The sequence below is a fragment of the Hypomesus nipponensis genome, chromosome 19 (genome assembly GCF_054491055.1).
Source record: "Hypomesus nipponensis isolate SF chromosome 19, ASM5449105v1, whole genome shotgun sequence".
Taxonomy (NCBI): Eukaryota; Metazoa; Chordata; class Actinopteri; order Osmeriformes; family Osmeridae; genus Hypomesus; species Hypomesus nipponensis.
The window spans coordinates 7,143,197-7,169,250 of NC_140379.1; the positions used below are offsets into that span (position 1 = coordinate 7,143,197).

At 46.9% G+C, this 26,054-nt stretch overlaps 1 protein-coding gene across 1 annotated transcript; it reads right to left on the minus strand.

The window, feature by feature from the left end:
• Nucleotides 1-498: 498 nt before the first annotated feature.
• On the minus strand, nucleotides 499-25,118 carry nkd1 (NKD inhibitor of WNT signaling pathway 1). Its single transcript, XM_084682579.1, has 10 exons — nucleotides 24,982-25,118; nucleotides 24,825-24,857; nucleotides 24,467-24,606; nucleotides 8,184-8,241; nucleotides 5,157-5,257; nucleotides 4,852-4,947; nucleotides 3,237-3,384; nucleotides 2,288-2,369; nucleotides 1,963-2,090; nucleotides 499-1,277 (listed from the first exon to the last, which is right to left on the minus strand). Exons 1-10 carry the CDS (start codon nucleotides 25,004-25,006, stop codon nucleotides 727-729), a joined length of 1,362 nt encoding a protein of 453 aa, XP_084538705.1. The 5' UTR covers nucleotides 25,007-25,118; the 3' UTR covers nucleotides 499-726.
• Between the last annotated feature and the right edge of the window lie 936 nt (nucleotides 25,119-26,054).

Genomic DNA, 26,054 nt, shown 5'->3' on the forward strand with positions numbered 1-26,054 from the left:
ATCTGTCATTGAACACACAATCGTACACTCGCACCCACATACATATTTCGTATGTGCACACACACACACATCTCACTTCCACTCTCACACACTCCAGGTACTGTTATCCCTTCAACTTGTTTTCCTTCATTAATTTACTTCTATACATCACAGTCTTTCTGACCCCTTCCTCTTCGAAGCAGTCATTTGAGCCAGTGGTGTGGAAGGAGAATGTTCTGGTTTGGCACTGTGAGCTCCATCAGTCTAGAGGGCTGGAAGCAGAGCCACCAGAGGAGTGTTCTGTTAATACTGTTCATCCCAGGCTCCTCTGCTCAACCCTGGCACTGTCCTCCTGCCCAACATGGCGTCTGTATGTCTGGTCAACCTCAGGATGACCCCTCTTCCCACGGTGGCGGCAGTGGGGCTACAGCACCCTCCTCCTCCCCCATGTCCTCCTCCTCCCCCATGTCCTCCTCCTCCCCCATGTCTTTCTCCTCCCCCATGTCCTCCTCGCTCCCCTCAATCTCAACTCACGCTCTGTGTCTATCTATCTTTGCGTGTTTCTTTCGTCTCCCTGTGTCTCCTTCGACAGTGCCAGCTCTCATGGCCCAGGGCCCAGGGCCCCACTGTCACAGTCCTGGCTGTGTTGTGTGCTTCAGGAGGGGCCTTCCTGTTGTGTCTGTCTGCCAGGGGTGGAGCAGCAGGGGGCGAGAGGGAAGGCCGGCCGGCTGGCTGGGGTGGCGGGGTTCAGGATTGGTAGAAGTGGTGGTAGTGGTGGTGGTGTTCGTGGTGGTGGTGATGCTCATGGCGCTGCACCACCTGGGCCAGTCCCCCCTCGTAGAGCACGACGCTGGGCAGGTCCCTGACCTGCTCCTTCTCCACCACCGGCCCGACAGACGCCCCCAGGGTGCCCAGGGGTCGATAGCCCAGCGTGGTCCCGTCCTTGGCCTTCTGCTTGTGTCTGCGGTAGGGTGCCGTGGACTGGTGAGGGGGGGTCTGGCTAGGCAGCGCTGGGGGAGGGGGCACCCCCCGGCTCCTCATCACCCGGCCAGTGGCCTGCGCAGGGGGAGTGCGGCCGTGGGTCTTGGGGGAGCGAAGGGCGTGTTTTCCTGGGTCCTGGCCCGCACGGGGCTTGGCGGGAAACAGGTTGTCCACAGGGCCGGCACCCTCCGTGACAGTCTGCGAGCGTCGGTGATGGGAGTAGGCGTGGCCGTTCTCGGGTTCGTGGGAGCGGGACCTGGTTTGGTTGGATTGCCGAGTCTGGGGCTCTGCTTTCACTGGCTCTGCGGCTGCAGGGGCTGTGGAGGAGAGGGACACACACCAGCTATTCAACCCATGCTGTGTGAACAGCCCTCCTAAATAAATCTTCATTTGAAACGCTGAGTCATTCTGTTAGCACTTTCAGGTTAGGGATCACTCTTCACAGGACACAATGTGACAGATAGCTTTTTACACTCGTTACAGTGGCCATGCAAAATAAGCATCATGTCAACACTGACATTTAGATCAAGGCGGCCGCTTATTAAACATAATTCAATTCACCCCAGCGCGGGCTCTTGATGGGGCTTAGCCCTGAATACATACTGTATTGTGCCTGGCTGGGTCCAGATGTTACTGCTGGCCAGACCTGCTGCAGATCATACACCTAATGGCATCAAGCAGGTGCTGTAGTAATAAGGGAGGGAGGCAGCTATATCTGGAAGAGACTTCAAAGGGCCGACCGTGTGGCGCTGCTGCCCCTCTCTCTTTCCCTATCTCTCTCTCCCTCTCCATTTCTCCCTGTCTGTCTCATTCTCCCTCCCTCCCTCCCTCCCTCCCTCCCTCCCTCCCTCCCTCCCTCCCTCCCTCCCTCCCTCCCTCCCTCCCTCCCTCCCTCCCTCCCTCCCTCCCTCCCTCCCTCCCTCCCTCCCTCCCTCCCTCCCTCCCTCCCTCCCTCACTCTCTCCATCATAGCCTTGACTCCAGCTGACCTCAGCTGACTCACCAGTACCGAAGCGGGAGGTGTAGTTCTCAATGCCTGCCAGGTCCAGGTAGTGGTTCCTCCGCTCCAGGTTCTCGTCTACACAGTCCCTCTGGCATCCCTGCTGGGTGTGGGGGTCGCCGTGGTGGCGCCTGGCACGACAACGGAGACATTTCTCATCAGACACAGGTGGCACTAAAGCACACGATCTCTCCAAGACACAAGGATTTTTTACTGGGTTCACCTTACACTGTATGATACTGTTGGTCTATTTTGCTGTTTAATTTGATGTTTCACCGTTATAAACAGTCCGTTTCAAGGCAGAGAGGGAAGAAGCTAAGTCAGTCACCTGAGGAGGGCCCGGGACTTCTTGTCTGCACTTTTTGGGTCTTCGATGCACTTGTCAGTTTTGTGTCTGGGGTGAGGCATGTCTGTGTGACAGATAGAGGGAGAGAGAGAGAGGTGGAGAGAGTGAGAGAGCAGGCCATTATCAAAGAGAGCGATACAGAGCAGCCACACACAGCACTGACTACTACAGTCACACAGGCCTCAGAAGAAAGAAACCTTTGTTCACAGCCTTTTACTTTGAAGATCTATAAAAAGGGGGGAAAAAACAACAATGCTTCATTTATTCTATGTTCTACTCCAGGACTCATATAAGACACAGGAAAAAAAACACACCCAAAGCCAAAAGTTTATTAATGGTGGAAGATCTGATGCAGTTTGAAATTATCATGAAGAAAGCCTGCCCGATTTTCTAAACCAGCTTCTTTTGAATCACTTGACGGTTATAAATAGCCACAACAACAGGACATAAACAAACAGGAATACGTTTTTTGAACATTTATTCCCCACAATTCTTGTTTACTGAGTCGACAGTTAGAAAAGTTAAGTTGAATGTAGCTATATTTTCCCGACAGCTTGGAGGGAGAGGGGGGAAAAAGAAAATGGCGGTGGTTATCAAAAGTCTTTGCGCATCTCTTAAGGTTTCTCTCTGAGTATTTGAAGGCACAGGGGGGGCTCTCTTGGCTCTGTCACTCCGCCCATCATTAAAAATGAACCCCATTGTGCTGGGGAGATGGAGCGATGGAGAGACAGAGGCAGAAAGAGAGAGAGAAGAGGGGGACTGACAGGCCTAAAGCAGGTGCCTTTTCTGCGCGACAACAAACATGTCTCTGGATGAGCTGACAGCAGGCAACACAGGGGAACCCACACAACCCCCCTCCCCCAGTCCTCCTCCCAGGCTCCCCCTCTCTTCTACACGCCCTGTGATCCAGGCCTGTCACCCCTGCCTGTACCTGTGACGCCCTGAGTGCAGCTCCTCCACCGCTGGCTGGAGTCTGGGGCCACGGAGAGCTTCACCCGCAGAGTCTTACTGCTGCTGGGGGAATGGTTGACGGAGGAGTCCACAACCTCGTAGATGGTGTGGAGCAAGCTGGTGATGTCCTGGAGAGAAAGAGAGACAGAGAGAGACAGAGAGAGAGAGAACAGGAGGGAAAAGAAAGCACAAGGTTTAAGCTCTGAAGTGACACCGCACTCCTAGGAGGTATCTCTTAGGCGTAGCTCACACAGGCAAACCGGCAGTGGAGGGAAGAACACCAAGGATGTCAGTTGTTTTAGTTCATCTCTTTCTGTAAAGTGATCAGGCAGGGGGAAAGGAAAGGGATAAATGCATGAAAAGAACTGTCTAGTAGGTAGGAGGAGAAACGCACCCGAGATGTCAAACCTGATGTACGACTTACTACACGCCCGCGACGCAATGCTCTCTTAATTTATCTCGCTCACTTTCTCTTTGACTTCAGACCTTTTTATTCTCTGTCTCGGTATGAATTCACACGCTAATCGGGGGTTTGTCTGTGTAGCTCTGGGGCATGATAAGGGGTGAATGAGAGAAGAAGAGCGAGAGCGGGAGAGAGAGAGAGAGAGAAGTCGGTACTGGAAGAGAAAGAGAGGGAGAGAGAGTTATAACCCCACGAGAGAAGGACACAGGGGCCAAGGAACACTCGTACAGACAGCAGACATCTGAAATCTGCTCTCACTGAAGACATGAAAGCCAGCTTAGGAAAAGCACAACATTACCATCCAAAGATTAAAATTGTATTATGCTTAATTATACATATTTCAAGTCTTGTTAGCGATTTCCCTCTGAAGGTAATTACAGTCCTGCTACAAGTGCTCCCTCGACTGCTACTGGTGAGGAATGGGGGCTCTTAAAATGGCTCTGGAATTAGGCTGCTCTGTTCGACTATTAACTCCAGCTCTCTCACCCAGAAATTAAGTCCAAACTGTCTGAATTCAAAATTGCCTCTCTCTCTGACTAGCAGCATAAAGAACTATTATGAATTCCTCAGGGACCGGTTCCAGATACCGTTTCAAACACAAACATGTGTCATTTTTAGTTTCATTTCAAGGGAGCTGCAGAAGAAAGCAGTTTTTTCCCCTTTTTTTGGAGCGCGCTGACGCCTCATGTGCTGCGGGGCCTCGGCGATGCCAGAGAAACTGGAGATCCAACCATACGGAGGACAGCTTTAGTCTCTTCACACAGTTTCAAGAAAAATGCAGGCCTTTTCGAGGGCGCCCTCAGATCTCCACAAATGAGAGGGCCAGCCACAAGGTATCTTGGACATGGAGGAAAAGCAAAGAAGTCTTTTCATTTCGCTTCCTCGCTGCATGGAGGAAATGGATTAATGGGACTTAATCTGTCTGTGTTTTCTTTCAAAAACGTCTAGCTGCCATCTAGAGACGGTGGTGGGTGGGTGTGTGTGGGAGTCTGTGTGTAGGTGATTTGAATGTGTAGGTGTGTGTGTGTGTGTGTTGGCATGCTTGGATAGAAACAAGCAGAAGCAAAGGAGACGGGTTAAAAAGTTGGTTAATGCAACAAGAGTTAGCATAGTTGGCACCAGCAGCTCTTACCTCTCTGGTGACCTTGCCATTGTTGTCAAAGTCATACAGGGTAAAAGTCCACTCCTGCCTGTTGTCCTCCTCTACCGACACTGCACACTCCAGCTCCTGGAGAAAAAACAATTTCATCAATTCACGTCCCGTAGATGCAAGTGCGTGCGCGTATTTCTGTGCATGTGAATGCGCGTGTCAGTGTGTGTTTACGTGTGAGTGTGTGTGTTTGTCTCCCCATCAGTGAATGTGACGCACGATGTGGTTGGCCTAGTTTCCTTCCTCCGGGGGCAGTCCTAAATGGCCCGGTCGATGTTAACACTCACTTCAAACTGGAGCTGCTTCTGTGTGCCTGCGGGCGCCTTGCTCTCCTTGCCCTGTCTCTTCTCCTCACAGCACCCGACCGACTTCTCTGGGGGCAGAGCCACTGCGGGGACACGCACACACATACACACATTAAACACAGGGTTGGGGGTTCAGAAACAAAGACTAGGGGCTTCCTTCATAACCTAAAGGGATGGCGAGAGAGAGAGGGTTCTTTGAGAAGGTGCTAGCCCCAGGGCCAGACACATAGGGTGTCCACACAGTGAGGAGGATGAATGGCTTCACACACAGCCAAGAGACAGGACATGATATTGGGTCGTGTTTGAAAATAAAGGGCTGCACTGGAAACGGCATGCGAACATCAAAGGGCCCATGGGAGCAACCCCCCCCTGTGTTTGCTGGCTTCATTGCAGCTGGGCTCATCAGTCTAGATGTGACAGGCATAATGTTCTCCCTGTATTACTGTGGGTCTCCAGACTGTACATCACACTGTAGACCCGGGTCCAGAGAGAGACTTCATCTGACCCTTTATTTTCTAGTGCTCCTCTACCCACCATCAACAACAACTAAAACCGTCAAAGTGCGAGCCTGGAGACTAGGTAGTGGGCCTGTGCACCTCTGCAGCGCTTTACACATGAGGTGAGATTGAAAGACAAGGGGACGAGAGCAACACTGTGCCGGCAAAGGCGTCCGATACACCCAGAGCCTCCATCTGCTCGTTTTTTTCCCCCGTTCAGGAGCTTAGCCGATCTGTTTCGCTTGCGTGCTCCCTGCTCGCCAAATGGGCTTGATAGAGATGTTACGAAGAGGGACCCTCAGTCTGGACTGGCTGCACGTGAGGACTTTCCACTGACGCCTGTGTGTCCCGCGGGTGACATACACCCATAGTGCGGAGTGTGTGTGTGTCTCTCTCTCTCTCCTCGTTCACCCCCCCTCCCCCTCCCCCCCCCCCCGCCTCCCTTACCCCCCCCCCCCCCATCCCCTCCCCCGCTTCGCACACTTTGAAGTTCCATTCTCAAACCTTTTGGACGAGGATCAGACCGCCTGTAAAACAGAATCACTAATTAATTAAGCCAAGTCAAAATCTGAAACAGTGTTTGTTGTGCTCGCCAAAAGAAGCAGACACAACAGCCCCCCCCCTTCTACTCCTCCTGATCCAGGGAGATCAAAGACGACCCGTCCCATCCCTGGGCAGACAGGCACCGGCAGAATGAAGGGCCTCCTTCCAGGGAGATTTGACCAACTTTTTTTGTGAGAGAGGGAGAAGGGGGGGGGGGGGGGGGGGGTAATGTCGGGTCCTATCTTTTGATCATCTGAGGTGCTCAAAGAGAACATTGTGCATGTTAGGTAGGGGGGGGTTCTGTTCAGTAGGAAGTCCAATATAGTGGAGATGCTTATCTGGAGGCTAATGAATGGCCTGGGGGAGATACTGTAATCTGCCCCCCCCCCCCCCCCCACACACACGCAGACAAACACTGACCATGACCCCTCAATGGCTGACTTAAGCCTTGCCTTTGTAAGGGGGGGGGGGGTACTGGCTGAAGATTCAATCTGAAAGGGCAGAGATGGGTTTTCAGGAAGGGCTGGCCCCCACCACTTTCTACCCTCTATGCTAGGCCTGTTTTCCAATGGCACCTTCTTTACATACATTCACATACGTGCTCGCATTTATGTGCCAATGACATGCAGCTCTACACAAACACTGCTACCACAGCAAGAACAGGAGCACTGACACACTTTCTGCTAAGACACACTTTTTAGCAAGGCCACTGAATTACAAATGACCGATTCTAAGCCCAAATCTTTCATGTCGATTGGCCCATGTGTTTACTCTGGGAGACAGGATACAATGGCAAGTGTTCAAACATCTCAATGTAAGCGTTACCTGCGCTGATAGGGTTTCAGTCTGTGGACAAACACACTCTAACTCACTCCCCTTCACCCTTTCACACCTCACTGCATAGTGGGCAGGGTGAGACATCCTACAAACGCTTTCATCTTTGAGGCCTTTTGCTCTTCCCTTTGCAATTTTGCCAGCAAGATTTTTTTTTTTTCATCCTTACAAACTTTCTTTGCAAGTGCTTACTGAAGCCCCGAGGAGAGAATGCTTTTATATCTACTCTCCTATCATCTTCACTCCTTTCTCTCTCACTCTCTTCTCACTTTAAGATCCCACTTTGTCAGATGTGTGGCAGAGCTTGTAGTGGGTGGAGTCTACACCAGGGTTTGAGTCAAGTACTCACACAGAAAACCCTCTAAAACACTCCGTTATTAAGTACAGTCTTGTGTTAAATTGGACTGTATACAATTATTAAGATGCACTGCTGTACTGTGTGAACGACTCCAAAGAATAGCTTGTATCACCAAAGTCTACTAGTCATAGTGGGACTGCAGAAAGGACACAAGCACACCAGTTCACAAAAAGTCTCACAGCAAGGAAGTCCCATGTTTGATTCCCGGACGGGGGCCCTGTTTAATGTTCAGGACATGGGTGAGCATGCTGACCTGCCGCTGACCCACTGCTCCTGGCTGCCCCATAAGGACAGCAGGACGGGTAGAATGCAGAGGCTGTGGACACTCCGGCACGCGAGTTTGCGTGGAACACGATTGGTGTGATTAATAAACGCTTCTTTTTCATCCACTTCCACCGTTACTCCGAGGAATAACCAAAAACGCTGTTCAGGACAGCCAGACTTGGACAAGACTCAGACTCCGGTGCCAAGCCGCCTGACATGTGTGGCCCTCCACGCTCTTCTCACTCGTAAGTGCCCTCCCACTCAGAACCTAGCCATAGAACCTAGTGCCTAGTGTCCTTGTCTCCTATCAGAGACAGAACTCTTTAGCCGGGATCATGCCACACAGGAGGGGGTTGAGGACACGCAGGGGGTTTGCGATGCTTGCGGGGGGACGGGTGGATGAGAGAAAGAGAGGAGGAGAAGAGTAAAGGGAGGAGGAGGACCGGAGGGTTTTATGCACCTCATCAGCATTTGTGGGGCTTAGTATGGGACGAGGGGAGGAGGTGGGCATACCTTCTAAACGGTAATGTTCATCACTGATCCCTTCTGCACATGCTTCATCCAAAGGGACCTGGAGTGAAGGATAGACAGAGGGAGAAAGAAAAGTCAGTCAGTGTTGACAATCTACAGACAGGCAGGAGGATCATTTCACATTGCAAAAAACAAACAGCTCTTAATGGACACCGGTAATTCATCTAAGAGCTGTATGATACATTGCGGCTGAGTTGCATTGAAATGACGACGGTCAGAAGTATGTGTAGAGTATCTGGCAACCAGTGACAAACTGAGGCTAAATAGAACCGGAAAATAGGCGCAGGCGGTAACAGGAAGATCTAAACACGGCGTGTGTGTGAGGCTGCCAAGCAGGCCTGAGACGAGTGAAAAGAGCCGTCTCAATCACCACTCTCTTCCTGTCAGGGAATTCTGGGAAAAAGAAGGGGTGTTGTGGGGGTTATTTCTGCGACGGGTCTTTCGTCACCGAGGGTAGCGATACGTTCCAAGGCTTGTTATTTTTCGTTCACCAGAGCCCCCTGTCCTGGCAGCCGTGTGTGTGAGTGCATACCAGAGGGCTGTGTGACATGCGAGCTCCGGGGTTCAACCATGGAAAAGTCTGGCTCAGGTGTCCTCTCTGGTATTGCAGTCATCTGCACCAATAACCATTACTCACTCACATATACACACAGATACACACACCCAGGAAAGCAAACATGCATTCGCACACACAATATGAGTATCTCTCAAGTGAACTAATGCAACAGAAAAGTCGCACTGGACACATCCCATACCCCACAAATGTGCATATGCACACCAACACTCCTTAACACGCCGAGGCGATATTACGGCACACCACATTTGGAGGATTATGGGTCAATTCCTGCAATGCTACAGCAGCCACCCATGTCAATGAAGGCCATAGCTACTTATGCTAGTCAGCGTGGAGCATTACTGGAGTTTGAGGGGTAGGGGTTCCCAGAGCGAGGACGTGTTGGAGGGATCTGTGTCTAATCCATACAGATCTAGAAGGTCAGCCAGTGTGATCCTCACCCAGTGTGATCCTCACCCAGTCAGCCTTGGTAGAGCTGTGCACCTCAGTGGGTGGCCCCCACTGGAGGAGTATACACACACTTACACATACTGACTGGTTCTGTCTGACTCACTTAAACCTCTGACAGCTCCCTCTAAGCAGAAACCTTAGCAACTTGCTATTTAAACCTTGCCTGAACCAGACTAATATGGTCAGGCTTAGAAGTTACATGGACCGGGAGATAGAAGTCAGATATTGTTTAAGAGGGGAGAGGGTGTGGGGTGTGGGTGCTGGGAGTGGGTTACATGAAGAGGTTTTGTGTTGCTGCTTAGGGCTCAGCTTGTTTCTTTGAGCGCCAGCCAGCACTCTGCTGATAGCGAAATGGGAGAGCCTTGACGTGTGTATTCTGCTTTGGAAGGTCGACTCCAACAGGTCAGTCCAACTCTACAGAGACGCCGAAGAGGAAAACACAAATCGGCAGTGCTTTTCAGAACATCTTTTAACAGACAGATATGGGAAAGCTGAAGCTGTAGGCAACTGTAAAGGGTGTATTTGAGTGTGTGTGTGTGTGTGTGTGTGTGTGTGTGAAAGACAGAGAGAGAAAAAAAGAGAGAGCAAAGAATAAAGAGTGTTGACTGCACCCAAAACCTCAATGTGGCGTCAGGACCATTTCTGAAGGTCAGGTCGAGTTCCCTGGGTCAGTGGAGAGAGCCAAACAGCCTCTAATACTCCTGGCTATAGATGCAAACTATTTTTGTGGACAGACCAACCAACTGACAGAGCAAGCCATAGAGCTGGTTGTCGCAGCTAAAAATCACCCCTCAATCAACATTCCTGCAGTCTCACACTAGACCATGTGTTCTGATATCTAACAATGAACACTCTGGGCTTTAGTTACAGTAACAAACCATCCTCCAATCATGCACGCACACACACACACACACTCATTCACACGGTATTGAGCACATTTTCGTTTTTGATGAATGACCAAAATTGTGGAGGGGTTAGCCAAGAACATGAGAACAGGGGGGAAAAGGAATGTGCTAATTGGATGTTGTCTGTGGTGATGGATGGCAGCTGTATTATTAGTATGTTGAGGTTACTGTCTGAGATGGGCTCTGCATTTTTGGTAAATTTTGAAAAAAATATCATTCAGAATCAGTACATTCATTCAAACCCCCTGATCTTTAATATTCTGTTCTCTCTCTCTCTCACTCTCTCTTTCTCCTCATTACTTCAGCTGAAACAATTGAGCACTGTATTTTCTGGGGCACTTTCTTTTATTTAAATACTTCAGAAAATGTGAGTTCAAGGAACTGGTCAATTTGACACAAAGTAATTGTGAAAAAGTCCCCATGTCTCCTCTATTCCTGGCAGCCAAATGTCCAACATTCGCTGAACTCTGAATCTTGTCCCAAAGGAACAATGAGACTAGTCTCTTTGTCCAGCTCCTGGACCTGTGGCTCCCCGGTTGGAAGCTTTAATGGCTGGAATAACCCATTTGGTGAGGCTCAGGTCCTCACCAGGCAGCAGAGGTCCATTCAGCGCTGAAAAAAAAGCTTAATCCCCTGAACCTCACTTCTGACTCCGGTGACACCCACCGAGGTTTAGGACCCTCCCTTCACAATTCAATGGAGGTCCCGGGTCTGCAGCCCTTCAAACATGCAGGCCAGCCCTCTGGGAATGCTCTTTTCTCCAGGGAGAACTCATAAGGATCCAGGCAGCAGTTGAAAGGAGAGAAGATTAGCGACTTGGACAGCCACTGAGATACTGACCTCCCCCTCTGTAAGGAGATTCAATGTTCATTTTGGTATTGTAGCCCAAACGCAGTGGGCCAAAGTAATGCATGACCCCAGAGTGAATGGTCACAGCCAATGCAGCCAGCATTCCAGACGGTTCAAAGTTTCTTCATCGGGTGTAACCTTGAGTTTGAATTCTTGTTTGTGTTGAATGGTTATGTTAGGGCGCTAAATGCATGCTAATCAGTAGACCTTTAAAGAGTCATCAATCTTGACCTGCCCTGTCAGAGAATTAGCCAATCACTGGCTTGCAAGAAGACCTATGCAATCCTGGGGTCAAGGGTTACCGTGGGAGTGGAGTTTAAGGCAAACACAGAGAAGGGCAAGGCTAAGAGCTGCACCCCTTTGATCATCTTGAGTATGACTTAATGAACACAGCACCTTCTCAGAGTAAAACTCCAGTAAGCTTAGTGAGTAAAACTCGACATAAACACACACACACAACTCATTGCTGTTGTGGTTGCATTTGACAAAGATGTTTGAATGATAAATACCTGCATAGTGTGTGTATAATGCTGTTACTGAACCGTGTCTATGGAAAAATGTGTTTAACAACACATGTTATGAAGTGTTTATGACGTTTTAATGTGGAGCTACAAAGAGGTGTCACTTTCCCAGGCCTGCAGAAAGTCTTGGCTGGTCTTAGGGCCTAACAGCATCATGAACACATAAACAAGAGCTCTCCTCCAACACTTGGGACCACCAAAAACAATTTTCCAGACATGATGTTTAATGTTCTGTGGAAACCAAAGTATAAAGCATTTCACTTTCAACAGCAGCCAGACCCTTTTGAGCTTCTTCTGTGCCTGGAGGAGGAGGATTGCAAGGCTCCAGTGTGTTTTAAAGTTGTTAGAAGCCCTTCACAGAAAGTGATTTATTCCTATAACATACATAAGAACACAGTGTGCAGCATTACAACATCCCAGCTATGGGGATGGACAGTCTCTGGCGTTGTTTGATTTGGCCGTTGAATCTACATGGCAAACCAACGTCAACAACACGCACATAAATATGTATTTCCAAAAAGGAAAAACCAGATTTGCATGTTTACAAACCATAATATTTTAAGAACTAGTATTGGGATAGACTGGATATACAGAGTGATTGAGGGTGAGACGTTAAGTTCCAGAAGCCATTAACTGCATGGGGCACAGAGCTCACTATAGGCTGACTGAAGTTTGGCAAGTAAGGTCATCGGGTTGCCAGGGGCCCCCCCATCAGTCTTATCCTGGCATTGTGCTCACTGAAGAGTAGGCCAAGACTAAGCCAAGTGTGCGAGCATGTGTTCTTCTATTTGGCACATTAAGATGTTAGAGCCACATACTGTATAGTGAAGAGTCTCAAACAAGCAAGCACTGGTGACAAGCAGTCAAAATCTTTCCTTGAGACAAGGAGAATCATGTGTGTGCAGGTAGAGACCAACGGCTAGTGCGTTGCACACTCCAAGCAAGAGCAACTATAAGAGAGCGGGTGTTTACGTGTGCGAGAGAGGGAGCGTGCGGTTGCGGAAAGAACCACAAGGCTCTCGGTCTACACCGTCTGCCTCCACGCCACGCCACACAGGCTGACAATTTACACGGCCGACGACAGCTTCGCCTGATCGTGCGCCAGGGCTCCGTGGAAGCAGGCCTCTGGAGTCTCACCACTGTTGCTGGCACTCCATCAAAACCCAGGAAAAATCTCATTAGGCCTGTCTCGCCTTGCCTCCTGCACTGGAAAACACCTTCAGGTCTGACATTTACAGCAAAACAGCCAAGGCAGGGAGCGACAGATGAAAGGCCGTTTAGCGAAAGCAGGCGAGACCGAAGGAGTCAGTCAGAGACGTGGAGAGGATGAGGGAATGGTAGCGATGCCTCTCTGGTTCCCTGTCTGCTCTTTTTGGCTTCACATATGGGATCACTAGAGAGTCTAACAGAAAGTTACCTGTTGATGGGAGACAAGGTCATTCCTAGGTAAAAACTTCACTCAATCCTGACAGACTTTTAGGGTCAAGATGAAGTTATCACATGACCAGACAAGTCATTCACAGAAACATTTATATGAAACTATTTTAAACATATATTTTTGCCTCACATCTGGCAGCAAAGCACATTTTATGATGGTGTTCATAAAAATAAAATTCAAGAAAAGGTTTGTTGTGGATTGAGACCATGATGTGCGAACTTTGAAAACCAAGTCTTAAAAAAAAAAAAAAAGTTTGGCATTTGTATTTTGGTATTTAGGACAGCAAAATAAATTAGCATCAAGATTATTAGTGCAGTTTCGGAGTGCAGATGTGCAACTCCCCCACACATACAAAACCCCTAAACTGAGATACTCTGGCTGCTGCCCGGCTGCTGCCCGGCTGTTTCAGAGGATGGAGTCCGAGCCTGGTCCAGACCTAATGCCTGAACATAGTGGAGAATCAGTCACTGGAGCAGTGGCAAGAAACAGTGGGGAAACATACACTGTCCACAGACAGACGCCCGACCCTGGCTCCAGACTCCACACGCACTGTGAACTGTTCCTCGCAACAAACATTACACAGGACTCCCGGCCCTCAAATCCGCACGTAGCGGCAGAACACGACGCCTTGAGATGGAGCCAAGATAGGGGGGTGTTGATGTGAGCTGGTGAACAGAGCACTGTGTCTGAGCTTTGGCTTCAAAGGGGATCGGTTTGCACACATGAAATTAAGATCTCTCGGATAATCATATGGAGCGAGGCTGCCTGCACATTTACCGAAACTGAGAGACAGAGAAAAAGAGAGAGAGAAAGTAAAAGAGACGGAGACTACTAGTATGCACATTTCCAAATTAGGATGCATCTGAACTATTATGTAAAAGTTTTCAATCATGTATGGTTTGTCTCTCAATCAGAGATTTTACTTCACAAAGGGATCTATCAGCTGAACCATCTGATGCTACAGGATTTTTTGGCTCCAAAACAAAAAATAATTGGGTTCGCTCCCAAATTATAGATCATTATTATGCAGAGACCCATAAAAGCAATTGAAAGACAATTTTTCATGGCAAGAAAATATACAACACCTGTGGTCATTTACACCACCTAATGCACACAGTCAACTCGATTATCAACAGGCTGTTGCTCAATACCTCAAAGTGTGTTGATCAGACTTTGACCTGAAGTCATTTTACCTTCAAAAGCGAGCCTGGACAGATAGGTTAAACCATTTTAGAGAAAACAAAGACCTGGTTCGACGGGACAAAAACAAAATCCCTAACATTTGAGATGTTGCCCGTTTCGAACGGCGCTTCAGACTGAGCATCATTTGAGGTCTGCCACAAAGGAGACACAGACGGCACCTCGAGCTGCAGCCTGTGGACGTCTGCAGACTCTGCGGCCCCCCTGTGTGACACCACTCAATTTCAACACAACCACTTTTCTTCCTTTGCCAGCAGGAAGGAAATTATAGCCAGGGGCAGGGGATCCATCAGCGGCAGGGCTGGAGGGAGGAAGCTGCCCTGTGATTAGAGTGTGCCTGGTCAGCAGCACCAAAGGCCCTGGGCTGGTGGGGCCCACGCATGCCAGGGGGCTTAGGCTCTTATCTCTAGTTCACTGGACAGGTCAGCCAGCCGCTCCACCAACACACACACAGCTTTGGCCACAAAGCCCTGTGTTGGACGAGGTGTGGTCTCGTGTGGTATTGTGTGCTGTACGTAGAAGCCAAACCTCACGGTTTGATCTGCAGGCCTATGTTTACTGATTTTAAGGCGTCTGTGCAAACTACATGAAGTTGCCGGACACATTGACCTCATGCACTCCTGTTGTAAGTGTTTTCACTAACGTGCATTCGGTTCTCATCTCTTGATATGAGCACCCCGAACACCTCCCGCATCCCCCCTCTGCCCCCCCCCCAAAAGGACATACCATTGGCTGGCTCAATTTTATGGACTTACTGTGCATGGCCTTCAGTCATTTTGCACCTCAGATTAACATTGCAAACATCACTGGTCACATTACCTCACCCACATCAAAGGCGGCCTCCTAAAGGCTCAGTGGAATATTAGCAGAGATTTACAGCTCTCATCTCTGTACTTCAGAAACATGCTGATTTGAGCTAATCTCCCTTCCCCACTCCCTCTTTGTGCTTCATGTGTGGAGTTAGCCAACACTTTAATGACCCATTTACAAAACTTTTACACCTGCGAAGATAAGATTTTTACAGCTCCTTTAACCCCTGGGGCTGTGGAACCTGCCTGCCTCTCTAAGTGTAGGCATCTGTATAGCTTTGAAAAACATGCAACCAAAGCTATTAAGCTTTATCAGGCCTGTTTATCAAATGTGTCTCTCATAGAGGACTGGGAGAAGGAGTGAGGGATGGATCTAGATCAAGGGTCTTTAAGATCCCAGTCTACTCTCATGTGTTTTTCCTGGCAGATATGAGGTTAACAGGGGATATGAACTCTAGGTGGACTCCTCTTACACATTCTCCACCAGCCGATGAACCCTGCCGCTGGAGCCGCAAGTCCCGATGGGGAGCTGGGGATCGGAGAGGAATGGAGACGGCCTGTCACTTGGCCTTGATTTACAGGTGGTCCAGTCAGCCAAGAGCAACAAATCACAACGTTATGGCCCTTTGAATACAGAGTGAAGCTCATTTCCAAAGAATGGAAGAAGGGAGCCGAGGAGGCACAGTGACACGTCTCATCTCAGAGGGCCCCTGGGGTTAGGGCTGCAATCAGATCCCTCCCCCCGCCACACAGGAAATTATAGAGCCATAGAACCTTGGAACATTCTAGGCTAACTGTACCAAGACTGACACTCGTTTTAAGACTGACTGTATGGGTGGTGTGTGTGTCTGTGTGTGTGTGTGTGTGTGTGTGTGTGTGTGTGTGTGTGTGTGTGTGTGTGTGTGTGTCTGTGTGTGTGTTGAATAGCTTCCTGAGGGCGTGACACAGTGTGTCTGGGAGTTCTGGGTAATTAGTTATGAGTATCTCAAGAGGGAGTCATTCAAGGGTCTGTGTGGGTTCAGACACCAGTTTAAAGCACTATGAAGCGTGGGTGGGGGCAGGGGTTTAGCAGAGATCTGGTGGAAAGTGACAACCACTTCAGCCTTTCACCACGGAGCTCTGGCAAGATGAGCCAAAACACACCTTTGCACTCTGTCATGGAATTACCCCTACACCTGCGTGGCATAACCACCCATGTTACTTGTCTACCAGATAACCCCTTTCACAATTAATTTTTGGACAATTGACTTGCCTTATCTAGATCTTGTTGAAACATGACACAACTGTATGTGTTATCGAGTTCAGGCTAAAGGGATTGAGGTCGCCACCCGCAAGAAACCTGTATACTTTCTCAGAGCAGACATCCTTCAAACCATATACCACTGCGTCTAAACATGAAATATGTCTGACCTTTCAATTTTCAGTACAGTTGCCTCTTTAATTACACACTTTTAACTTGGGAATAGACACTTCCCCTACTGTAAGCTTACTGGAACCAAGTTTCTATTCGTAGCAGAACATTTGAGAAGAATAAGGGGCTTAATAGTCACCAACAAAATCTTTACTGAAGAATGCTCTTCACATTGGTACTTCCACACTCACAACAAATACCAACTGTCATGAGACACCAGATATTGCTAATAGCAGCCCTTTAATAACAACCCAGGAAGTAGGCAAGTAGTAGCAAAATAATTCTCAAAAAGTTCCAGAAACTTCGCCATTGAATGTTTTACTTTGGTTACTTCCAAAGATCTTGGAGAACGAACAGAGGCTTTGTAATCGCAAGCGAGAGCATTGCACCAACGGCATACAGCCGGATCTTTGGTCTTTGAAGCATCAAATAGAAATCAGCACAGTCAGTTTGTTCCACTTCCACTACCTGCAGGCTACCCCCTGTCTTTCATTGCTAAATCCGTGAGGTTCCACTGCAGTAGCAGAACGCCAAGGCAGAATAGCAGCATACAGTACACTTTAGCATGTGAACGATACATTGGATACTGCTGGGGTGGATTTGTGGTGTTTGTTGTATATTCCTTCATAGGAAATGTCTATAGGAGAAGAAATGACTCGGGGAGAAGAGGAACAGCGGTGTATGCCTGTCTCTGCCTGGACGAGAGGCCTGTAGCCTGAAGCTCAGACCCCAGGATGGTGCCTTACCCTCAGACACTGCTCACCTCCCTGACAATGCCCTGGCAATGCCCTTGGAGACTGCCTGGAGCTGTTCAACACACACACACAGATTAACCACCTAAAACAACACTGTACAAGCCATAATAATCCAAGGTCATAGCTAAACGAGCCATGTGCACTCCAGCAGAAAGGACAGTCCCACTGAGTGTTGGGGCGCCCTCTGCCACTTCTCAGTTCTATTCAGAGTTCAGTTCCACTCCAGCTCTGGTTAAATACTCTTCCTGTTGAGTCTGCTCTGTTCAATGTGAGTGATGGGCCAAGGGTTAACAGCCGAGGCAAAACGGCCCTTTGGGGAGTGCAGGGGCTGCCCTGCCCCATTGACAGTCTATGAGGTGAGGTCCTCTCCAGGGCTGTAGCACCTGTGGAGCATAAACACACCAGGGGAGCAAAGTCTTCCTTTCAGTTGGGTCGCTCCCGTGTTTGGCTTTTTCTTCACTGAAAACATCCCTCTAACAGACAATCCAGGCCACCTCCTGCCCTGGCGCCACAGGAAGAGTCCCGGCCCACCGTCAGAGAGGGAGGCACAATGCTCTCCCGGCTCTGTTTAGATAAACTCACTTCCTCCATTCTCTCTCACTCAGGTGGCCGCCAGGACCTGGTCACCATAGCTCTCTCAGGCTTTAGGGGGATAAACGCTCCAGCAGAGCTGTGGCAAGCTGTGTAGCCCATCACTGGTGTCTCCCTCCCTCTGTCTGATCAGCTACGAAAACAAATACAAAAAAAATGTGAGCACGCCAAATGGGTACTTATGTGCGATGGTTAGCAATGCTAAGTACAGTCGGAGTGTGTGTGCGCACATGTGTGTATTTGAGTAGATAGTAGTTTCATGCAGATGTTGATCTTGTCCTATTTGTAAGAGTCCCGCGACTTGGACTGCTCAGTCAAATTATTCAATGCTTGCTAGTACAGGCCAGAGCGAAACCCGCAGGGGAACTGATAAACAAACAAGAGAGAATTATTCAGGGTTTAAACGCTTAAACGCCCACTTCAGCACAGCCTTTTAAGTGGGTGATTAAAGCCGGCACAGAGCTCACATGGGAGGCTCAGTGGTACCCAATGACACCACAACAGCCGAATCCTCCACCATCTTTCCTCTCTAAATGTATACCTCTCCATCACTCCCCTCCAATCTCTCCCACTCTGTTAACCAATTACTCGCTCTCTTACTCTAAATCTCTTTTCCTTTGTCACCCAGTATCACCCACTGATATTATATTTGAACAGACTTCAAATCAAGGACTTATAAAATATAGCTGGATAAATCACAAGCACATCAATTTACATCTGGTATCATAAACCGTCTATTAAACATTGCAATGCCCATATCATAAACCGTCTATTAAACATTGCAATGCCCATTGGCGGGGCAATCCAGTATTATCCCAGTTGGTGGTGTATGCTAGTGCAGCGCCCCTTTGGCGTTTTGCGAGAGCCATGGTTCCATGTCTTAGTGCATATCAACATGGCGGCAAACGTGTTTATGTCTTTATATTCTTCGCAAATCACTCAGCCAAACAACGTTCCACGTTTCATTGCACGTCATTGGGTCCTGAGAAACACATTGGCAGATTTGTAACAAATAATCCAGCAACAGAAACACAAACACACAGAGACGGACAGAGATTTCTGCCTTTATAGTTCAACAGTCTTCCATGCTCCATCACTTCAATACTTTCCCAACTGCTTCCCTAGATTCACTCTGTAGAGATCCTGCATGCTTTTCAAGACACATTGTTATCTCCATTGTGTGGCAAAGGCCTTTTCCCTTTAAAAAAAACACAGAATTTCTCTCGACTACACACTTCAAACGGAAAGACAAAAGAGAGCAACTCGGTGTGATGACATCAGCTTGATTAACTCTATAGATGGATAATCTGCTAATTAGACCTTCTATAGACACCATTTTGATTATGCACATGCTTTTCAACTAAAAACTGTTTAAGGGTTTAACCCACAACCGCCAGACAAAGAGCTAGAAAGAGAGGAAAATACGACAGACACAACGGAGTAAGATGGCTGAGCGGTTAGGGAGTCGGGCTATTATCAGAAGGTTGTTGGTTCAATTCCCGGCCGTGCAAAATTACGTTGTGTCCTTGGGCAAGGCACTTTACCGTACTTGCCTCGGGGAATGTCCCTGTACTTACTGTAAGTCACTCTGGATATGACCGTCTGCTAAATGACTAAATGCAAAATAGCCTTTGGACGTTACAATCTAATTTATCATTAGCATTTCCAGTCAATGTTACAGAGAAGTCTGTCTCCAGCATACCCAGCGAATAAACAATGCACAGAAAGCTTCATAAAAGAGGTGAGAACAGAGAAACACTTTGAAATGATCCTGGCCTATCCATTGCTCCACAGTTAGCAGATATTTGGGAAAACAAAGGCTGAATCTCAGCTGCTAATCCCAGGAGGATTCTGAGCACATTCCCAGGGACGCCTTTGATCTCCGGAGTGCATCCGGACAGCCAACCCCACACACACGCACATACACATAGGCGCCACTCCACCCCCCTGCACGCCCCCATATCTCACATAGCAAATCCCTATTTTTAACTGTCTGTAAACATAAAGTGTCACGCATCACAAAAATTACAGCCATGAAATTCATGACATGAACAATGAAGTGACATTCAATAGAAGGCACAGCGCTGACTGAAAATAAACTCCACCTTCAGAAAATATACATAATAGGGGTAAGAAAAAGAATCTACTGGGGGCAACCTGATCAGATATCAGTATTGATACCTTTGCCTTACTCAAAACATTCTCAGATTTCCCTCACAGGAACCTGTCCAGGCACCATCATTCAAAAGAGCAAATAAGGGATATCCGCTTCACATTGTCACTTTGGACAAGTTCCGCCAGCTAAGTAATCCATGTGTCACAATATCAGAGGTGACATTAATGCCACCCGCGTCCTTTCTCCCTTCTGCTCATGGGAAAATCACAAAAGCCAGGTGCTGTCCCTGTTCTCCCCCAAGGCAAACCCTTTATTTTCTTAGACCGCAACTCCCAGCTTCTTTTAGTCTCTTCAAAGATCAACAACAGGCCTGCGGTCCAATGGAAGTGGACAGGGGTAGATCCTGGAGGGAGAGGGGGCATACGACACAACTCTGGGGACAGCTGGTGGGAAAAGCACAGACATGGGGAGAGGACAGAAAGAGGGAGAGAAAAAGAAGAGTCTGCATTTGAAAGGTGCTTTCAGCTTCTAGACAAGGGCTTTGCGCATTGTGAAGACAAGAAAGGAGAACACAACAGGAGAAGTGCAAAAGTAAAGGGGGGAAAGAAACCTGCCGTGTCTTTTAGAAGACTTGAAGGCTTGCATATACAAAAAAGTAAGTACACATACATTTGCAAAAAGAGCATCAGGGCCTACTTCGAAAAATATTCAGACTTCTGCAAGTCCAATAAACAATTGCCAGGCACCTAGTGAGAAACACAGGGGTCAAGGGCAGAGGCTGCACAGTAATTTTTACATTTAATGATTTTGTAGTGATCACTGATTTTAGTCAGAGTTCTTAAATGTCATAAACGGTATTTTGGAATTTTTGAAAGCAGTGTCTTGAGAGACTCCAACAGAGTTTTGGCTTCATTGGGGGGCCTCTTTTTACTACAGAGAGGCCAGGGCCTCTCACCAGAGGAGGGGCCCTCAGTGTCATTGCATCCACCTCCCTGCAACACCCACTTCAGATGCAACCTTATTTCATCAGCAACAACCAACAAGGCCACAGGGTAAACGCAAGAAACAGATGGAGCCTTGGAGGAAAAGAGGGAAGCTAGGGAGAGAAGAAGAGAAGTGGGATAGGGGGAGGGGGCTTTGGGGAGTAGGAGAGGAGGACTTGGCAAAGGAGAGGGAAAATGCTTTAACAAATCATCAAATGAAATCTTTCAAGTTGCTTTCAACACGTTGCAAATTCCCTGGACCATAAGCTAAAGGGGTCCAACTCACAACGCTGAATCCCCATTCCAACTCCTACGAACACTAAGCCTTCAGCAAACTCGGTTAGAGAGGCCTTAAGGCTTTGCAAAACCATGCTAAAGAGATATTAACTGGCAAGTTGTAGTATTGGTTGTGGTAGTCGGTACTCCTTCTTAATGTCTATGAGCTCCAACGTTGTACAAGGGATACAATAAAGTCTCACACTTTGAGGGTGGGGTGAATTCCAAGTCTAAAAAGTAAATGTGTCCAGACTCCCATGCTGTGGCCCCTTAAATGACAAATCTTCATAGCCACCTGTTCTTACAGTCCAGCAACTTAATAGAAGTGGAGATAAATTTTGATTAAATGTGATCAAAATGGCATTTTGTTAGTTTAACTAATAAGCGTACTGAAAAAATAAAAACTTCCCAGAGCCCTGGAGTCTCACATCTCTTCCCACCCACGACTTACCACTTAGCTCAATTCAATATAGCCTCTAATGAAAACAAGCTTGCTAATGTAATCAGCTCAACTAAACAAACATGTGTTCTATAAAAAAAGGGGCATTTAGCATGGCAGAAATTGCACTTTAAGAAATGTGGTTTGGGAGATTCAGATCAAAAGAATTCCAAGGCTGGACTCCCCACTGCTGCCACCATCTGACCCACATTCTCCTGGACCCCAATTCAGCTGGGAGGATAGAAGAACAAGGGCTATAAATAGCTATCTCACCAGGTATCCTATACAACATGGACACATTTTAAAGCCAAGAGGGTTGACTTGCATTATCACCTAAGAGGTGTTATACTATAGTCCTCTCTGTCCACAAGGGTTGGGCTATTTAACCCTATTAATTGAGGACAACAACTTCAGCTTGTCTGTGACACCAAAGTGTGTTTACAGGTAACTTAATACTGATACAGTTACCTCAAAATCAAATAGACTCAATATATATTTAAAACAATCTAAATCTTATAAAGGCAACACTCAATTGATTTGTCAGATCAGCCAAACTTTTAAATAAAATATTCATGTTTTTTTGTGCCATTTTCCAAGACAAAGGAAAACAAAAGCAAACAACGTCAGGAAAACATTCTAGTAAATATTGATGTAAGGCACACCTTTGTCCTATTTTATTCATTTTTCCTCAGAGCTGTAAAAGCCATTAGGCACAAGGAATTCAATTATTTATAAAACTGAACTCCACAGAGTCCAAATTGTTCAAACCATCCAACTTTTTCAGCAGGGTTCCTTTTTCAAGCTCGCCAAATCTCACTTCACACCATCTGGGAAATGAAAACATGCTCTACCAAACAATCCCACCCTTTCAGATGTTTCCCACAATGCCCTTCACTGGGCTGAGGCAAAGAGAGCTCCCGGTACATACTCCACCCAGGGGGCTGCGTTAGAACGCTTCTCTTATGATGTCATAGACAGTCCAATTACAATACGAAGATGCATATACAAGCCTGCGCACACGTCAACCATAGTGACTTTGTCACCATGTGCGTGCAACATGGAGACCTGGGCCTGACCCCTCATGACACTCAGTGTCACACTCGATCACGGGCACGTCATCTCAAACTGGGCCAGTCATAAAAGTTAAAAGCTTAAAAGCTCCCAGCCTCACACGGTTGTGACCTGACTGGCTGTGTTTGTTATTAAAAATACCTTACAGAAAGGGAGAAAGAAAACTAGGACTTTAGACAAGACTTTGATCAAGAGATTTCGCCAGCATGCTCTATTATGGTTGTTACTTCCTGAAGGAGTTCACGGCTGGCTTACCCTGTGTCTTCCTGGATTCCAAGCACATGGCATCCCTATTGAACTGGTCTGGCATGTGCTGTCTGTGCATGGTGGTTCTCTTTTAAAGATGCCAGCATGTCAGTTAAGCTGCATAACATCGCATGAAGAGATGTACTGAAGGCGAGTATCCCTTTCAGAGGATATATGCTCAGAAAATGTAAGACGTTTTAAGATAGTAAAAAAGCAAACAAATAAAAGAAAACCTTCACACATCTAACACAAGCAGCATGGAATTTTGTTTAGCATGATGGCCACTTGCAGGACTGGGTGTCTGAGACCCCCTGCTGAAGGAGTGGGTGGGGGAAGTGGAGAGTCCTGGTGGATTTTTGATGAGCACTCAATCCTCAAAAATTCTGTCTTTGAGAAGCATCCCTAACCAAAGAGGCTTATGGTTCGTCTGAAGCAATTCCAAAGGATTTCTTCTTGCTCTCGACAACAACAAAACTGTGTGTGTTTACCAGCATGCCAAATACGAAACAGACATGACCTCCACCACCTCGCTCCAGCCTTACAATGCAACCCTGTCACCAGTCTGTCAGCCTGCAATGCTTTCAACTTTGGTGTGATCTATTACCTACTGAAGAACCAAGCATCTGTTCATAGTCTGACTCATTTGTTTCCACTACAGTCCAATGGGACATTTACCAAACCATAATGAGATGGTAAATTGTCAGGACTTCTATTGTTTGTAAAAACTTAAATCCGTAAAAGGGGCTTCTGTTCATGAAAGGGTTGAGGACAAGTGAAGTTTGAGGTATTAAATGCATGTTTTGTTCTTTTTTTTTTTTTTTCTAACCAAATTTGTTTTACTTTTCATAATGGTTGTGATTGTGTGTTCAGGTTGGTGTTTTCTATACAAATTTCTGTATGATTGTCAATTACAATCTTAACACTGCCTTTGAATATTGATAACCATTAAACACCTCAATTCTCTTCAATACAGGCAACAAATGTTATAGCAACTGGACAGCAATACATAATTTAGCCACTTCTGGTAGGTGAAGCACTTATTTATTTGACTTATGAACGTACCCCAATTACCGTCGACCCATTGCATCCCTGCATATCTCTATTTTTGGTCTAATTAAATAAGCATCCGAAAATTCTCTAATTTAATTTGATATCATAATTAAAACACTGAAGTGTGTACATTTTCCTCACACCAACAACGGTTTTTTGTTCCAAACTGCCAAAGCAAATAAAACGGAGGCACATTCTATGAGAACGCCTCTGAAGACCCCTGTCGGACTGGCCGATGAGGTTGCGTGATGTTATAGTATAAGTGGGTGACTTAAAGATTTAAATGCCAAAACATATAGCCTGGTTTCCCACAACTGGTTACTGCTGGTTACTTAATGGAGGTAGCCGAAAAAGTTAATACATTTCAGTGTACTAATTATCTTGAAGCTTAAGTTGGGCAAAGTTGCCTAACTTAGGCTACAAACCATTCGCTAAACCTCGCTTGAAAAAGTTGATGTTTGATAGCCCTAGTCATCATTGTGTCTAGACGGCTTCATATACAATGTAACAACTACAACAATAAAGAGCTTAACACAATATCCAATACGTTACATGTAGTCATAGTCAAATTCATTGCTTACCCTTGTAGACAATCCGCAGCTATTCTTATGATGACAGTCCTGTTGCTCCAGCCGCGAGCCCGAGCAATAGTATTTCTGTTTCACGAGCCAGTCGTCGATCCCTTTCCTCGCCAAACAGGCATTGACTACAAAACTGTCGCCTGAAACCGAAAATAACAGACGCATTATAACTATGTTCACATTCATTGTACCTTCCTTCACATCATGTTTTCAAGTATCTCTGTAACTATTTCCAATGTTTACCCGCTAAACTCTAGGCGTACCTATACCTGACAAAGCAAGGCAGATTGAAAATAGATCTTTCAGTAAAATAAAACATTGGAAAAGACTGTATGTAGCCCAATATTAGTCTACTCACCTTCTGGACTTTCCCTCGGTTTACAAATAGCAGCTTTTGAGATAATTTGTGAGAAAAAAGGAGAAAAGAATGAGTTGAATTACTCGAAAGTATCCCTGCAAGTGAGCATTCATTACGTCGACCATAGTACATATCACAGGAAAATGCCGAATCTTACCATGCTTAGAATGAAGTTTACCCATGTCTCTGCATTGAGTTGAGAATGTAAAACATCAGATTGATTTATAATCCAGAAATCAGCTATATCCAGATACGAGCGTCCGTAAGAAAGCAGCTTGCGCGCTCAGTACATCATACAGCTAAAGAGGCACACTGCCTTTGATCGGAGCAAGCTTTCCCCCTCGTCTCTCTTCTAAGCGTACAGGAGGCGGTTACCAAAACCCGCACTTCAACCACTGAAGGGACATGATTGACACCTCGCCCAAGATTAAACGACCAGCAGGCAGTCTCTGTGTTTTATTGGACCAAGGCGGCACATGAAAGCCAGCCGGGATTCTTACAGAATCTCCGAATATAAAAACAATTAAACCCGGCACAAAAGCCAGCCAGTCAAACAGACGCATTGGAAGTGTGGATGGTATTGTATTATAAAGATAGGTAGGGAATACTATTTAATTGATAAATTAAAATACAATATTTTGCATGAAGAATTTGAGAACATTTCTAAAGTTTTTAATTTTACAAATGCTTTGAGTATTTGTAAAAAACTTGAGTATAACATAACAGTTTATTGGATGGAACCCACAATAAAAATCAGAATTTGTATATCATTACAGTAATTCAGTTTACAAATCCAATTCTAAAATGTTCTTTTGAAGTCCCATCTCATCTAAAGATATTAAAGATCTAACAAAAGTGTAAAAAAAGATAAACAATTTACATTGTTAAAGTGCTGCTTAGAAAACAGAGGTGAACCATTCCACAGGATGGCTCCCACATGCACTGAATGTAATGGCCTCTAAATTACCCTGGGCCTCTTCGGTCAAGGCTATGTTTAAGTTTAAAGGCCTGCCATGCCCTGCTCTGGTTTACCCAGCCACCTGCATCCATCCACTAACAGACGCTGTCTCTCTCCTCCAACTCCAAAGACACCAGGCCAGCCTCTCTCCAACATCCTTCAGAGCATGTGCTTTCTCCTCAGGGCTTCAGGCCATGCACCATTACCAGTCAGTCAGACACTGTGGCAGCAGATAACATCACTGGCACCGTTGTGACTTCAGGCAGGAAAAT